The 18123-nt window shown below is 42.6% G+C and overlaps 1 protein-coding gene across 2 annotated transcripts; it reads left to right on the forward strand.

Moving 5' to 3' along the window:
- Positions 1–12254: 12254 nt before the first annotated feature.
- Positions 12255–14922, forward strand: LOC142741141 (uncharacterized). 2 transcript variants are annotated; one of them, XR_012881013.1, is made up of 3 exons: positions 12255–12479; positions 13451–13580; positions 14762–14922. XR_012881013.1 is itself a non-coding variant. In XM_075850532.1 (2 exons), the coding sequence occupies exons 1-2, from the start codon at positions 12477–12479 to the stop codon at positions 14573–14575; spliced, it is 1128 nt and encodes a 375-aa protein (XP_075706647.1). In that variant the 5' UTR covers positions 12255–12476; the 3' UTR covers positions 14576–14738. The 2 variants fall into 2 exon arrangements, 1 of the variants encoding a protein (XP_075706647.1); XM_075850532.1 differs by lacking the exon at positions 14762–14922 and having other exon boundaries at positions 13451–14738.
- Positions 14923–18123: the final 3201 nt, after the last annotated feature.

Here is an 18123-nt window from a genome sequence, read left to right on the forward strand (position 1 = left end):
CCAGGTACTTCATCTAGCTATACTCCTGGGATTAATCAATCCACACCTGAGGCCAGACCTGTTCGACTGACACCATCTCCCACCAACCAGGGTGGCAGGCTCAGGAGTGGGAGAGCCTATCGCGGCCTGGTCTCTCGGAGTTAGCTCCGCCCCCTGCCTTTTATTACCTGCCCTGTGCTCTCCCTCAGTGCTTGTAATTCTTTTGGATTCCTGGCCCCACTGCTGCTTGCTCCAGCCTGCTTCTGCCGTGCTTCTGCCTTGCTGCAGTTCTGCTTGACCTGCTTTGCTTGCCCTGGCTTGCTTCTGTCTCCGTGCCCGCTCGGGTGTACTCACTTCGTCCTGGTCCTGACTGTTCGTTCGCCGCCCCGTTTCCTCGTGGCGTTCCGTGGCTACTGCCCCTTCCCCTGCGTGTTCCCTGTTTGTCTTCCTGTGCACTTAGCCAGCGTAGGGACCGCCGCCCAGTTGTACCTCGTCGCCTAGGGCGGGTCGTTGCAAGTAGGCAGGGACAGGGCGGTGGGTAGATTAGGGCTCACTTTCCCTTCACCTCCTTCCTGCCATTACATAATTACAAGCCCTTACCTAGTCTACCATTTCTCCTACGCTGACGCTATCATGGACCCCCTTGAGACCCTGACCCAGCAGATGCAGGGCCTCTCCCTACAGGTCCAGGCCCTGGCCCAAAGGGTCAATCAGGGTGACGCTGCTTTAGTAGTACCCCTCGCCTCACCTCTAGAACCCGACCTCAAGTTACCTGACCGGTTTTCAGGGGACCGTAAGACGTTTCTCTCCTTCCGGGAGAGTTGCAGACTGTATTTCCGCCTAAAGCCCCACTCCTCAGGTTCCGAGAACCAGCGGGTGGGTATCATCATATCCCGACTCCAGGAAGGGCCCCAAGAGTGGGCCTTCTCCTTGGCTCCTGACGCCCCTGTTGATCGTTTTTTCTCTGCCCTCGGACTCATTTACGACGAGACTGACAGGACTGCTTTAGCCGAGAGTCAGCTGGTGACCTTACGTCAGGGTAGGAGACCGGTTGAGGAATACTGTTCTGATTTTAGGAAGTGGTGCGTAGCTTCTCAGTGGAACGATCCGGCCCTCAGGTGCCAGTTTAGGTTAGGATTATCTGACGCCCTGAAGGATCTGCTGGTTAGCTACCCCTCGCCTGACTCCCTTGACCAGGTTATGGCCCTAGCAGTACGACTTGACCGACGTCTCAGGGAACGTCAGCTAGAACGCTTCAGTGTGCTCCCCTCTGACTTTTCTGCGATCCCCCCGAGGTCCCGTCTCCTCGCCCCTCCACGGAGGACTCGGAGGTACCTATGCAACTCGGGGCCTCCATGTCCCCTCGACAACGTAGGGAGTTTCGCAGAATGAATGGTCTCTGCTTCTACTGTGGGGACGACAAGCATCTACTGAACACCTGTCCCAGGCGCAAGAATAAGAAGCCGGAAAACTTCCGCGCCTAAGTGATCATCGGGGAGGTCACTTGGGCGCACAGGTATTTCCCGTTAATGTGAAACGCAATAAAATTTTGCTTCCCTTTCAGGTCTCGTTTGCTGGCCGGTCTGCCACTGGCAGTGCCTTCGTGGATTCTGGCTCATCTGCTAATATCATGTCTGTGGAATTTGCTATGTCTCTAAAGATGCCTTGCATTGATTTACCTTATCCTATCCCTGTAGTAGGAATCGACTCAACCCCCCTTGCTAATGGTTATTTTACTCAGCATACTCCTGTTTTTGAACTCCTGGTTGGCTCCATGCATTTGGAGCAATGCTCTGTACTGGTGATGCAGGGATTATCGTCTGATCTGGTATTAGGTCTTCCCTGGTTGCAGTTGCATAATCCCACGTTTGATTGGAATACTGGGGATCTCACCAAATGGGGTAATGAATGTCTTATGTCATGTCTTTCTGTTAACTCTATTTCTCCCCGGGAGGAGGTAAACACGCTTCCTGAGTTTGTTCAGGACTTCGCCGATGTGTTTTCTAAGGAGGCCTCCGAGGTGTTGCCCCCCCATAGAGATTACGATTGCGCTATCGATTTGGTGCCTGGTGCCAAGCTTCCTAAGGGTAGGATATTTAATCTTTCATGTCCTGAACGTGAAGCGATGAGGGTGTATATCCAAGAATGCCTGGCCAAGGGTTTCATTCGCCCCTCGACTTCTCCTGTAGGTGCTGGCTTCTTCTTCGTGGGGAAGAAGGATGGTGGTCTTAGGCCGTGCATTGATTATCGTAACCTGAATAAGGTCACCGTAAGGAACCAGTACCCACTTCCTTTGATTCCGGATCTTTTTAATCAGGTTCAGGGAGCCCAATGGTTTTCTAAGTTCGATCTACGGGGGGCATATAACCTTATCCGCATCAAAGAGGGGGATGAGTGGAAAACTGCGTTCAACACACCCGAGGGTCATTTCGAATACCTGGTCATGCCCTTTGGGTTGTGTAATGCCCCTGCTGTCTTCCAGAATTTTATTAATGAAATCCTGAGAGAGTACCTAGGTAATTTTCTTGTTGTGTACCTTGATGACATACTGGTGTTTTCCAAGGACTGGTCCTCCCACGTGGAGCATGTCAGGAAGGTGCTCCAGGTCCTTCGGGAGAATAATCTGTTTGCTAAGACTGAAAAATGTGTCTTTGGGGTACAGGAGATACCATTTTTAGGGCAAATCCTCACTCCTCATGAATTCCGCATGGACCCTGCCAAGGTTCAAGCTGTGGCGGAATGGGTCCAACCTGCCTCCCTTAAGGCGTTACAGTGTTTTTTAGGGTTCGCCAACTATTACAGGAGATTTATTGCCAACTTCTCAGTCGTCGCTAAGCCTCTTACGGACCTTACCCGCAAGGGTGCCGATGTCCTCCATTGGCCCCCTGAGGCCGTCCAGGCCTTTGAGACTCTCAAGAAGTGCTTTATCTCGGCCCCCGTGCTGATTCAGCCCAACCAAGAGGAGCCATTTATTGTGGAGGTTGACGCTTCCGAGGTGGGAGTGGGGGCCGTCTTGTCCCAGGGTACCAGCTCCCTCACCCATCTCCGCCCCTGTGCTTACTTCTCTAGGAAGTTTTCGCCCACGGAGAGTAACTATGATATTGGCAACCGCGAACTTCTAGCCATTAAATGGGCTTTTGAGGAGTGGCGGCACTTCCTGGAGGGGGCCAGACACCAGGTAACGGTCCTTACGGATCACAAGAATCTGGTTTTCCTAGAATCGGCCCGGAGGCTTAATCCTAGACAAGCTCGGTGGGCACTATTCTTTACCAGATTTAATTTCTTGGTTACCTATAGGGCTGGGTCCAAGAATATTAAGGCTGACGCTCTGTCACGTAGTTTCATGGCCAATCCTCCTTCCGAGAAGGATCCCGCTTGTATTTTACCCCCTGGTATAATCGTCTCTGCCACGGATTCTGATTTAGCTTCTGATATCGCGGCTGATCAGGGTGCAGCTCCCGGGAACGTCCCTGGGGACAAACTGTTTGTTCCCCTGCAATACCGGCTGAGGGTACTCAGGGAAAACCATGACTCCGCTCTATCTGGTCATCCTGGCATCTTGGGCACCAAACACCTCATTACCAGAAACTATTGGTGGCCTGGGTTGCCTAAAGATGTTAGGGCTTACGTCGCCGCCTGTGAGGTTTGCGCTAGGTCCAAAACCCCTAGGTCCCGACCTGCGGGCCTACTACGTTCCTTGCCCATTCCCCAGAGACCTTGGACCCATATCTCCATGGATTTTATCACCGATTTGCCTCCATCTCAGGGCAAGTCGGTGGTGTGGGTGGTAGTCGACCGCTTCAGCAAGATGTGCCACTTTGTGCCCCTTAAGAAGCTACCTAACGCCAAGACGTTAGCTTCTTTGTTTGTGAAACACATCCTGCGTCTCCATGGGGCCCCAGTCAATATCGTTTCTGACAGAGGGGTACAATTTGTTTCCTTATTTTGGAGAGCTTTTTGTAAAAAGTTGGAGATTGATCTGTCCTTCTCCTCCGCCTTCCATCCCGAAACTAATGGCCAAACGGAAAGGACCAACCAATCCCTGGAACAATATTTAAGGTGTTTCATCTCTGACTGTCAATTCGATTGGGTCTCATTCCTTCCCCTTGCTGAATTTTCCCTGAATAACCGGGTCAGTAACTCGTCAGGGGTCTCCCCGTTTTTCTGTAATTTCGGGTTTAACCCAAGGTTCTCCTCCGTCTCCCCTGGTTGTTCCAATAATCCTGAGGTAGAGGAGGTTCATCGGGAACTGTGCACTGTCTGGGCCCAGGTCCAGAAGAACCTAGAGGCGTCCCAGAGCGCACAAAAGATTCAGGCGGATAGTAGACGTTCTGCTAACCCCCGGTTTGCCGTCGGGGATTTGGTCTGGTTGTCGTCCAGGAACTTGCGCCTTAAGGTCCCGTCCAGGAAGTTTGCTCCCCGATTTATTGGACCTTATAAGATCATTGAAGTCCTCAACCCTGTATCCTTCCGTCTGGAGCTCCCCCCATCCTTTCGCATACATGACGTCTTCCATGCCTCCCTCCTTAAACGCTGCTCCCCGTCCTGGTCCCCCTCGAGGATACCTCCTGTTCCCGTTCTCACCCCTGAGGGGGTGGAATTCGAGGTGGCCAAGATTATGGACAGTAGGATGGTCCAGGGCTCCCTCCAGTACCTGCTCCATTGGAGAGGATACGGGCCGGAGGAGAGGACTTGGGTACCTGCCCGTGATGTTCACGCTGGGGTATTGATCAGGAGGTTCCACCTCCTCTTCCCCACTAAACCGGGTCCCCTTAGTAAGGGTCCGGTGGCCCCTCATAAAAGGGGGAGTACTGTTAGGGATCTGCCAGGTACTTCATCTAGCTATACTCCTGGGATTAATCAATCCACACCTGAGGCCAGACCTGTTCGACTGACACCATCTCCCACCAACCAGGGTGGCAGGCTCAGGAGTGGGAGAGCCTATCGCGGCCTGGTCTCTCGGAGTTAGCTCCGCCCCCTGCCCTTTATTACCTGCCCTGTGCTCTCCCTCAGTGCTTGTAATTCTTTTGGATTCCTGGCCCCACTGCTGCTTGCTCCAGCCTGCTTCTGCCGTGCTTCTGCCTTGCTGCAGTTCTGCTTGACCTGCTTTGCTTGCCCTGGCTTGCTTCTGTCTCCGTGCCCGCTCGGGTGTACTCACTTCGTCCTGGTCCTGACTGTTCGTTCGCCGCCCCGTTTCCTCGTGGCGTTCCGTGGCTACTGCCCCTTCCCCTGCGTGTTCCCTGTTTGTCTTCCTGTGCACTTAGCCAGCGTAGGGACCGCCGCCCAGTTGTACCTCGTCGCCTAGGGCGGGTCGTTGCAAGTAGGCAGGGACAGGGCGGTGGGTAGATTAGGGCTCACTTTCCCTTCACCTCCTTCCTGCCATTACAACTCCGTCCTTAGATTCCATTACTCATCCTGGGAGCCTGGGGTGAGTTCCCACGTAGACGGAGTAGTGGAGTTTTATTGTTACTACCAAAAACCCTCCGCATCTGTCCTCTTCCTCCGGCAAGTTGCTTGTCTGCACGGCTGCTTAGAATTGTGACACTGCCGTCAGTTCATGACAAACGCGTTGTATTGACTCAGGCTGCGCCTGCCGCATCTCAGTGATGGAGTTCATCATGTTAAAAGTCTTTTAGTTCATGTTTACCGGCACTTGCTGGGGAACCAACCTTTATCAATTTATAAAAATAAATACTCATCTAATGATAACATCATCTACATAATATAAAAATTAAAGTACATACAGTAACAATGTCAGGCCCTTAAACTAAATCAAACAACAAACACCTTTATATAAGAAAAACTTCTCTATCCCAATGGACAGGGCACCTAGAAAATTTGTACTTACTGGATACATTTTAATTTGCTTGTGTTTCCCTTTCCAGCAGGACTTGTACCTTGTTCTGAGCAGATTACCTGTACCAGCTCCTCCCCACAGAAATATTCACAGAAACCATATGTTTATCTGACAAGTGCCTCAAACCAATTTTTTCTTACTCTGAATTGTATTGCCTGGGGAAGCCACTCAAGGTCTCTTCACTTTGTGGGAGGTGGGTATGATAATAAGGTTGGCACCGGTCTGCCAGGACTGTTCTGTAGGCAAATCAAATAGCTCTAACAGAATTTAGCAGCAACAGCTGTGGAAACCTGGGACATACCAATTAGATCTTACAAAATCGATCCTTGCAGTCTTGGGGCATATGTGAGGCCACACAGCATCAATGCAAGTGCCATCAAGAGTGCCTTGGATGCTACCCGTTTACCTTCCTTTATCCGTCCACATTCTGTTAGATTCTGGTTTTCACGCCTTTCGCTCCCAGTTGGACACCATCTATGAAAAACAATATTTTCATCGAATAATCATTAATTGACCTTAATCAGGTAATTCAGTTGAAGAGAAATACTATATATATTATATTTATATTAAATATTCACGTTGGGCAGTAACTAAAAGTGATACATACAAACTGATTTCTCTCCTTTATATATATATATATATATATATATATATATATATATACACATACTGCACAGGATTTTCTGCTCTAAAATGTTCCTTTCACAACAAAGATATTTTCAAATGGGAATCTAATTGCACTGAGAAGTTGTCATTTACACAATTATAACTCTGGCACATGCCTCCAATAGTCCAATGCTATGGCACGCTGATCCAGAACTTTACATAAAACTTAACCTCAGTATTTAATATTCACACAACACTTCTTGAATACCGTTATTAAACAGACTAACTTTGGGATAGCTTCTAGAGAGCTGCTGATATCTTAATCATTGTACAGACACCAGTTCAATTCTTGGGAGAAAACTATTCCCTTATATTGAAAATTTTCTTGGCCGTGTTCTTTGCAGTGTGGAAAATACAGGCTGGGCTTCAGGCCACCCTGATAACCGGTCTAGACATGCGAGCACCTTTTCATACACACCTACCTCGGGTTGTTATATGTTCTGCAGTCAGTGGAACGGGTAATCTGGCCGGGGTGCACTTTTCATAGGTACCTTTACTGTTTTACCTATGTCATGCCGTGCATATATCATGCAGGCTGAAACAAACCTTGAGGTGGCATTATTGAATCCAGGGGCAAGTCAATTTTCTGTTACCTGGCTACACATACTATTGTTGTCAGGTCTGTCATCTCTAGCTGTCTCAATTAGCTTACTCGATGATCCAACAAAGGTCCTACTACCAATGGGCCCATAATCATGGGTGATGCCAAAATCGTATCCAGAGTCAGTGTAAATGTCGGCCGTCTTACCTTTTACCAGGTTACAAGCCTCAGCGAGCACCCCCTGCTCTTCTTGAGATGAACAAGAAGGTGAGAGTGGTTTCTGGGTAATTTACCACGTGCCTCGTATCCTGTCTTGTACATACTGCATATGATGAAGTATTTCTACATTACAAATTTACATTGGAAACCCATGTTACATCTAGATAGACTATTTCAAAAGGGTGGAGTTTTATTTTTCCACATTCATTTGATAATGCAGAACACTTGTAAATACCCCTATCAAGTCCTGTAAATACCTGATTTATACAAAAACAAACAAAAAAATATTATTTTATTAAAATCTTGCAAACAATTAACAATGTTCAGGTAATTTTCACCTCCTTCCCAACTAAATCTGTAAAGACTCATCTGTGAGTGACGTCACCTCGGCCTCCTGTGCAGATTGCTGAAGGGGGTTGGCCCCTTACACAATACCTCATATTGGATGGAGACTACAGCACAGCATACCGAGTGCCATATTTACTGTAAATACCTATAACTGTATGTGAAGACAAATCAAATCTCCCAAAAGGGAAAAATAATGACACCAAGTACAGTAAGTAACTTGCAAAAAATATAAATTCTTTATTACAATATACATAAGAACATGTTGGCCATCAGGACCTAAAAACCACAGACAATTAAAATATACAATGTGGAGAACATGAGGCTACTCAGAATGGCCTATATTCAACATTCAATAATACCAGACAGGGTCACTATGACAGTCATGCTATAAATGTACAGTACAAGGATAACCGACACCACAAAATGTGTCTCCAAAAAGCATGCTGAAACAGAACAATGTAATACAGACCCTGTAAAAAATAGTATACACGAGAGACTTGTAGCTAACACTGAAATCTCAGTGTAAATAAAGTGGTATAGAGACCAGGGTATCACCAAAAATCAGAGTAGGTCCCAGAAGCCATACCAACCCGTGTATTGCATATCAAGCCAAAAATGAGCTCCACAGCAAGAGCCCGGACGCACGTTTCGCGGTAGCTTTTTCAAGGGGTACTGACTAGTAAGGTGACCGGCGTTGTATTTATACTCAGTGGTGGGAGAGGTTTATTCAGAGATAGCAAATAGCAGCACGACATTCTCAAATCCCCAATGCTGAACACCTGAAATGTACCAGGTGTTCTACATTGGTGAATCAGCATGTCTAAAGTTACCTGAATGCTGATCGGTAAGCAGCAAACACCACCATTGCAAATGTCCAGTGTACGTCTCAAGGAATGTAAACGCGCATGCGCGTGCGCATCAGACCGCAAGCGCCGCAGACAACAGATGTAATAGCTTATATATGACGTATCACATCATAGTGGCTATTTTAAGTATGGGCAAGGACAATAAGAGATCAACTTATATGGCAAAAACCAGTATAGGGCATATGTATCACGATCCGATTTTTTATGTGAGAAACAGAATATAAATATACAATGGAACTCTAATGTCTCAAAATATAAGCAATAATTCATATATAGAAAAAATATACATAATTTGATAATACATCAAACATAGTGTCATACTGTCATTTCATAAAACCATCAATACAAAAAAGACCATATATTGACTTATATATATACAAAAATAAATATATATAACATATAGTAAACCGGGGAAACAATTTATGAAAGAATATTATTTCATAAAAAATAATAATAAATAATAAATGATAGTGAGAAGTGAGTGAACACACGTGCACAGTGTGGTGATAAAATAAAAAACAAAATAAATAAAGTGAAACACACGTGACAAAACCACAGTTAAAATACAATTCTATTTATTAATATAAATAATACATACAATAATGTAACAGATGTACAATGTGATATGTTCTAATATGCTCAAAAAAATTTATAATGATAAGACATATGTGATTTTATTGTTAGCATGTATATAAATAACAAGCGTGTAAAAAATATATATAAATATATTGAGAGTGAATATGTGTAAACATAAATGTGAATAAATAAAAATATAAATATAAAAAAAATAAAAAAAATATATATATATACAACATACCAAGTGTGATGACAAAATTTATATAAGGATATATAAAGTGGATAATAAATAATGTATAATAAATATGTGTGCAGTGTGTGCACAAACACACGAATAAAAATAAGTACCCCATGAAAAGAGCTAAAAAATGATCAAAATTTAGAGTATGTTCAAAACGTATTGTTGAATAGAGTCCAACCAAAAACATTATTCTGAGATATAATATGTGATACTTGGTATTCTATTCAGCCCAATAAATACAGATCGTATGGCCCCTATAAAAAGACAAAAATGATGATGTTAAAAATGCCACCAAATATGGATACAGCCAAAACGCAATAATGCTTAAACCGACAAGCCCACCAATTATTAACAGCACAGTCCAACCATACCAGTCAAATATATACAGGTTTAAAAAGTTAAAAGATAATGATGCTATAGGACCCAAAAAGAAAATATTGTTATAGGAAGGAAGCGAAGGACATTTTCTCATTGAGCCCCAGAGGCGCGCTAGTCTTCAATTTTGTGATCCATTTACATTCGATCCGTTCTAATTTACGGAAAGTATCTCCTCCACGTGATCCAACAAGAATTTTGTCGATGCCATGAACCTTTAAATCCTGCCACTTGTTATTGTGAAAATCGCGGAAATGTCGGGGGATAGATTTCAATTTATCGATTTCTTCCCAGTTGTTACCCTCTATTGTTCCAGCCTTTTTAATGTCCCTCACGTGTTCTTGAATTCGCATTTTAGGTTCTCTTGTGGTCATGCCTACATAAGACAGGCCACATGGACATGTTGCCATGTACACTACACCAGTAGTACTGCAATTGATGAAGTGTACAATTTTAAAACTTCTTTTCTTTTCAGAATCAGTGAATGTATCAGTTTTCACAATCAATTTGCAAATAGAGCAATGACCACAAGAGAAAGATCCCCACGTCGGCCCTTTAGAGCCAAAAAGATAGGTTTTGGGACTAGGAGCACTATAGTGACTCCGAACTAAGTGGTCACCCAAGGTTTTACTTCTTTTGGCTGTAAGTTGGGGCTTCGGGGGTAGATGTTTTTTCAAATCTGGATCCGTGAGCAGAATTGGCCAAAAGCGAGTCACAATATTTCTTATCTCCATCCATTGCGAGTTGTATGGAGTAATAAGTCTCACTATATCATCCGTGTTCTTACGTTTTTGTTGAGTAAGCAGATTATTCCTATTACTGTGACAAGCCCTATGATATCCCTTCTCGATATCCTTTTTAGGATACCCTCGTTGTATGAAGCGGGTCCTCAGACATTGTGATTCTCTTTCAAAATTAGAATCGGAGTCACATACACGTCTGGCCCTCAGGAATTGCCCCGTAGGGATAGCCCGTATAACATGAGAGGGATGAAAGGACGATGCATGTAGGAGAGAATTTACAGAAGTTTCCTTACGGAAAATGGTGGTGCTGAGCTTACCTGTATCTTGTACTGTCATTTTGATATCCAAAAAATCCATGTTGGTTTGACTGATCTTACTCGTTAATTTGATGTTCTGTGTGTTGTTGTTCAAAATGGATACAAACTGATCAAGGTCTGCACGCGTACCCTGCCAAATAAAAAGGATGTCATCGATAAAACGCATCCAACTAACAACACATCCAGACACCATATCCATGGCCTCCCGTACAATTTCCTGTTCCCAGTAGCCCAAAAATAAATTTGCATATGAAGGTGCACAGGTGGCACCCATTGCCGTCCCCCGAAGTTGTAAATAGTGTTTGTCCCTGAACACAAAATAATTATGCTCAAGGACAAAACGCAAAAGGAGGATCAGAAATTGGACCAATTCACAATCGTGATCACATGGGCCTAAGAAGTATTGAATAGCTCGCAGCCCTAACTCGTGGTCAATACAGGTGTACAGGGATTCCACATCACAGGATACCAAATACATATCCTGCTCAATGGTCACCCCATCTAGGCGTTTCAACACGTCCGTAGAATCCTTCACATATGATTGTAGATTCTCGACGCATGGACGGAGATAAAAATCCAGGAAGCGACAGATAGACTCACACAAACTCCCACATCCTGACACAATAGGCCGGCCTGGTGGTTTCTTATGATCTTTATGTACCTTTGGTAGGAGGTATAGTGTGGGAGTGATGGGAAACTTCACAGTGAGCCCATCCATGATTTTTTTAGTGATGATGTTATTATCACAAGCTTCCATTAGTATCGCATCCAACTGTCCTTTGAAGTCAGTAGTCGGGTTATATGTCAAACGCTTGTAACACTCCACATCCCGTAATTGCCGATATGCCTCTGATTCGTACATCTCAATAGGCCATATCACCACATTTCCACCCTTGTCAGCCGGTTTAAACACAATGCCCTTCATCTGCTTAAGCTCACGTAAAGCCTTTCGCTGGGCCCAAGATAAATTATCATAGCCACGATCCTGTGGCAACTTCCGAAGCTCGTCAACCTCGTCAAGAGCCCCGACGCACGTTTCGCGGTAGCTTTTTCAAGGGGTACTGACTAGTAAGGTGACCGGCGTTGTATTTATACTCAGTGGTGGGAGAGGTTTATTCAGAGATAGCAAATAGCAGCACGACATTCTCAAATCCCCAATGCTGAACACCTGAAATGTACCAGGTGTTCTACATTGGTGAATCAGCATGTCTAAAGTTACCTGAATGCTGATCGGTAAGCAGCAAACACCACCATTGCAAATGTCCAGTGTACGTCTCAAGGAATGTAAACGCGCATGCGCGTGCGCATCAGACCGCAAGCGCCGCAGACAACAGATGTAATAGCTTATATATGACGTATCACATCATAGTGGCTATTTTAAGTATGGGCAAGGACAATAAGAGATCAACTTATATGGCAAAAACCAGTATAGGGCATATGTATCACGATCCGATTTTTAATGTTCAACCCTTTGGATGACAATGTAGGAGGTGAACTTAAGGTAATCAACCTCTCAGATATAGTATTTACTCCTAGTCAAATCTCAGTGCTCTCCTTGGGTCTGTCATTCTGTCCTGTGACAGGCTTTGATGATTTTCTAGCCATCAAGGATGTGTTTCTGTTTGCACGCAAACTTATATACAAAAAGTATCACTCTAAAAATGAACCTCATCATCTCTTTACAGCACAGGAGGAATTGGAAGCGGTCCGGGCGCTAGAATCTCTACTCCAGGAGCAAGAAGTCAGTAATGGTAGGTTTCCAGATACCATTCGCCCTAGGTCCACCACATTTCCTCCCTTGTCACTAAATCCATCGGTGGAGATGTTCGTCAGAATGGTGGTTGACGAGCTTCGGAAGTTGCCACAGGATCGTGGCTATGATAATTTATCTTGGGCCCAGCGAAAGGCTTTACGTGAGCTTAAGCAGATGAAGGGCATTGTGTTTAAACCGGCTGACAAGGGTGGAAATGTGGTGATATGGCCTATTGAGATGTACGAATCAGAGGCATATCGGCAATTACGGGATGTGGAGTGTTACAAGCGTTTGACATATAACCCGACTACTGACTTCAAAGGACAGTTGGATGCGATACTAATGGAAGCTTGTGATAATAACATCATCACTAAAAAAATCATGGATGGGCTCACTGTGAAGTTTCCCATCACTCCCACACTATACCTCCTACCAAAGGTACATAAAGATCATAAGAAACCACCAGGCCGGCCTATTGTGTCAGGATGTGGGAGTTTGTGTGAGTCTATCTGTCGCTTCCTGGATTTTTATCTCCGTCCATGCGTCGAGAATCTACAATCATATGTGAAGGATTCTACGGACGTGTTGAAACGCCTAGATGGGGTGACCATTGAGCAGGATATGTATTTGGTATCCTGTGATGTGGAATCCCTGTACACCTGTATTGACCACGAGTTAGGGCTGCGAGCTATTCAATACTTCTTAGGCCCATGTGATCACGATTGTGAATTGGTCCAATTTCTGATCCTCCTTTTGCGTTTTGTCCTTGAGCATAATTATTTTGTGTTCAGGGACAAACACTATTTACAACTTCGGGGGACGGCAATGGGTGCCACCTGTGCACCTTCATATGCAAATTTATTTTTGGGCTACTGGGAACAGGAAATTGTACGGGAGGCCATGGATATGGTGTCTGGATGTGTTGTTAGTTGGATGCGTTTTATCGATGACATCCTTTTTATTTGGCAGGGTACGCGTGCAGACCTTGATCAGTTTGTATCCATTTTGAACAACAACACACAGAACATCAAATTAACGAGTAAGATCAGTCAAACCAACATGGATTTTTTGGATATCAAAATGACAGTACAAGATACAGGTAAGCTCAGCACCACCATTTTCCGTAAGGAAACTTCTGTAAATTCTCTCCTACATGCATCGTCCTTTCATCCCTCTCATGTTATACGGGCTATCCCTACGGGGCAATTCCTGAGGGCCAGACGTGTATGTGACTCCGATTCTAATTTTGAAAGAGAATCACAATGTCTGAGGACCCGCTTCATACAACGAGGGTATCCTAAAAAGGATATCGAGAAGGGATATCATAGGGCTTGTCACAGTAATAGGAATAATCTGCTTACTCAACAAAAACGTAAGAACACGGATGATATAGTGAGACTTATTACTCCATACAACTCGCAATGGATGGAGATAAGAAATATTGTGACTCGCTTTTGGCCAATTCTGCTCACGGATCCAGATTTGAAAAAACATCTACCCCCGAAGCCCCAACTTACAGCCAAAAGAAGTAAAACCTTGGGTGACCACTTAGTTCGGAGTCACTATAGTGCTCCTAGTCCCAAAACCTATCTTTTTGGCTCTAAAGGGCCGACGTGGGGATCTTTCTCTTGTGGTCATTGCTCTATTTGCAAATTGATTGTGAAAACTGATACATTCACTGATTCTGAAAAGAAAAGAAGTTTTAAAATTGTACACTTCATCAATTGCAGTACTACTGGTGTAGTGTACATGGCAACATGTCCATGTGGCCTGTCTTATGTAGGCATGACCACAAGAGAACTTAAAATGCGAATTCAAGAACACGTGAGGGACATTAAAAAGGCTGGAACAATAGAGGGTAACAACTGGGAAGAAATCGATAAATTGAAATCTATCCCCCGACATTTCCGCGATTTTCACAATAACAAGTGGCAGGATTTAAAGGTTCATGGCATCGACAAAATTCTTGTTGGATCACGTGGAGGAGATACTTTCCGTAAATTAGAACGGATCGAATGTAAATGGATCACAAAATTGAAGACTAGCGCGCCTCTGGGGCTCAATGAGAAAATGTCCTTCGCTTCCTTCCTATAACAATATTTTCTTTTTGGGTCCTATAGCATCATTATCTTTTAACTTTTTAAACCTGTATATATTTGACTGGTATGGTTGGACTGTGCTGTTAATAATTGGTGGGCTTGTCGGTTTAAGCATTATTGCGTTTTGGCTGTATCCATATTTGGTGGCATTTTTAACATCATCATTTTTGTCTTTTTATAGGGGCCATACGATCTGTATTTATTGGGCTGAATAGAATACCAAGTATCACATATTATATCTCAGAATAATGTTTTTGGTTGGACTCTATTCAACAATACGTTTTGAACATACTCTAAATTTTGATCATTTTTTAGCTCTTTTCATGGGGTACTTATTTTTATTCGTGTGTTTGTGCACACACTGAACACATATTTATTATACATTATTTATTATCCACTTTATATATCCTTATATAAATTTTGTCATCACACTTGGTATGTTGTATATATATATATATTTTTTATTTTTTTTATATTTATATTTTTATTTATTCACATTTATGTTTACACATATTCACTCTCAATATATTTATATATATTTTTTACACGCTTGTTATTTATATACATGCTAACAATAAAATCACATATGTCTTATCATTATAAATTTTTTTGAGCATATTAGAACATATCACATTGTACATCTGTTACATTATTGTATGTATTATTTATATTAATAAATAGAATTGTATTTTAACTGTGGTTTTGTCACGTGTGTTTCACTTTATTTATTTTGTTTTTTATTTTATCACCACACTGTGCACGTGTGTTCATTCACTTCTCACTATCATTTATTATTTATTATTATTTTTTATGAAATAATATTCTTTCATAAATTGTTTCCCCGGTTTACTATATGTTATATATATTTATTTTTGTATATATATAAGTCAATATATGGTCTTTTTTGTATTGATGGTTTTATGAAATGACAGTATGACACTATGTTTGATGTATTATCAAATTATGTATATTTTTTCTATATATGTATTATTGCTTATATTTTGAGACATTAGAGTTCCATTGTATATTTATATTCTGTTTCTCACATAAAAAATCGGATCGTGATACATATGCCCTATACTGGTTTTTGCCATATAAGTTGATCTCTTATTGTCCTTGCCCATACTTAAAATAGCCACTATGATGTGATACGTCATATATAAGCTATTACATCTGTTGTCTGCGGCGCTTGCGGTCTGATGCGCACGCGCATGCGCGTTTACATTCCTTGAGACGTACACTGGACATTTGCAATGGTGGTGTTTGCTGCTTACCGATCAGCATTCAGGTAACTTTAGACATGCTGATTCACCAATGTAGAACACCTGGTACATTTCAGGTGTTCAGCATTGGGGATTTGAGAATGTCGTGCTGCTATTTGCTATCTCTGAATAAACCTCTCCCACCACTGAGTATAAATACAACGCCGGTCACCTTACTAGTCAGTACCCCTTGAAAAAGCTACCGCGAAACGTGCGTCGGGGCTCTTGCTGTGGAGCTCATTTTTGGCTTGATATGCAATACACGGGTTGGTATGGCTTCTGGGACCTACTCTGATTTTTGGTGATACCCTGGTCTCTATACCACTTTATTTACACTGAGATTTCAGTGTTAGCTACAAGTCTCTCGTGTATACTATTTTTTACAGGGTCTGTATTACATTGTTCTGTTTCAGCATGCTTTTTGGAGACACATTTTGTGGTGTCGGTTATCCTTGTACTGTACATTTATAGCATGACTGTCATAGTGACCCTGTCTGGTATTATTGAATGTTGAATATAGGCCATTCTGAGTAGCCTCATGTTCTCCACATTGTATATTTTAATTGTCTGTGGTTTTTAGGTCCTGATGGCCAACATGTTCTTATGTATATTGTAATAAAGAATTTTTATATTTTGCAAGTTACTTACTGTACTTGGTGTCATTATTTTTCCCTTTTGGGAGATTTGATTTGTCTTCACATACAGTTATAGGTATTTATTGTCTGTTTTTCCTTGATATGTGTGGACGTTTACTTTAACGTTTATCGTTAGGTCTGGTTCTATATAGGTATTCATTACTGCCATATTTACTGGTCTGGAAAAATCTGGAACCATCTACACAGAAAAACTCAAAATATGGGTTAATCTCAAACACATTTAATCTGGATTACTCATTGGGTTCTCATACACATTTTGTAGACCTCCTAGAACCAAATTCATTAATTCAAAACAAAACACAAAACAAAACAAAATTGTACCTGATCAGTCTCATCACTACTCCCTCCATTTTGGACTCTGCGGAAGTAATGTAGCAGGGTTCAAAACCACATATGTCAACATATTGCGTTTGGCCACTCTATCTGGGGGCACTAGTTTAGCTGCCTGTAATACACAATAGACTGAAACAAAAATGACTTTCTCCTGACAAAACTACATTTTATCTTTTAGATACCTTGCAACCATTTACTTTTAAAACATCATACATTTTCAAAATTAACATTTAGGCAGTACTATAGCACTTGTCTGCATGTGTAAAAACAAAAATAACGTTTATTATTCTTTATCCAATAAAATAGAGAATAATATATCTGCTAATATTAATTACTGCAAACAAATAAACTATATGTGGGATTAGGGAACAGTAGGGGTACATACATTTTCAAGACCCTGTGTCTCACAATATCTGTATTTTAATTCATTTGAATCAACTTCAAAACATTCCAACATTAAATCTTGTCACATCATAACACATAAATATGCAACGTAACTTTTATCTTTTTGCAAACAAATTCAGCCGGCTGTAATATTTTTCTCACTCGGTGTACTTAAGGTAAACAACGCATGCGCAGAGATAAGAAACATTCCTTTACACAGAGGAGAGGAACTGATTTTAACCCCATACAGAAGACACTAAACATTTTACACAGTACTGCTGTTAAAAATGAGAGCATGCAATATAGATCTAAAATCAATGCAATATTGAGATCACTTGTCTCATCAGTCTATGCTCAATATATAAGATTATATCAGTCTGCCTTTCAGACTTCACACTACACACATTACATCATACAGCCCCCTCCCCGTCACAATCTATATCAGTCATCATCATCAATTCCTTATACACAGCACTCCAGATTCATTTTCTGTCTCTGTCTATTCTCAAACAGCCATTTATTAACATCCACACAACCTACATTTTTGAACAATCAACTCATTTGATCACATCTATCTCATTCTCCCCACTCAGCCATTCACTCTGTGGGCTGTAATCTGGATTGCTACGTTTGTTGGTGATGATTTCTTTAAGGGCCTTGAGTGTGTGCCAATACCAATGTCCTTCACTGTAATTTGTGTAGGTAGTTATACTACTACGACACTCTTTATGCCGGATTATCAAATGCGTGCTAGAAATCAGTCTGTACTGATTCCTACCTTATGTCAGTCTGACAATGCATACAACTGGTGGTTTTTAAGGACCCTTACACAAAATATGTCAAGCTAGCAGTGTGTGCTAGAAACGTATACTCAATACAGCATTCAAAGTTTTGCCTATTGCACTGGG

Source organism: Rhinoderma darwinii, chromosome 2, assembly GCF_050947455.1.
Source record: "Rhinoderma darwinii isolate aRhiDar2 chromosome 2, aRhiDar2.hap1, whole genome shotgun sequence".
Classification (NCBI taxonomy): Eukaryota; Metazoa; Chordata; class Amphibia; order Anura; family Rhinodermatidae; genus Rhinoderma; species Rhinoderma darwinii.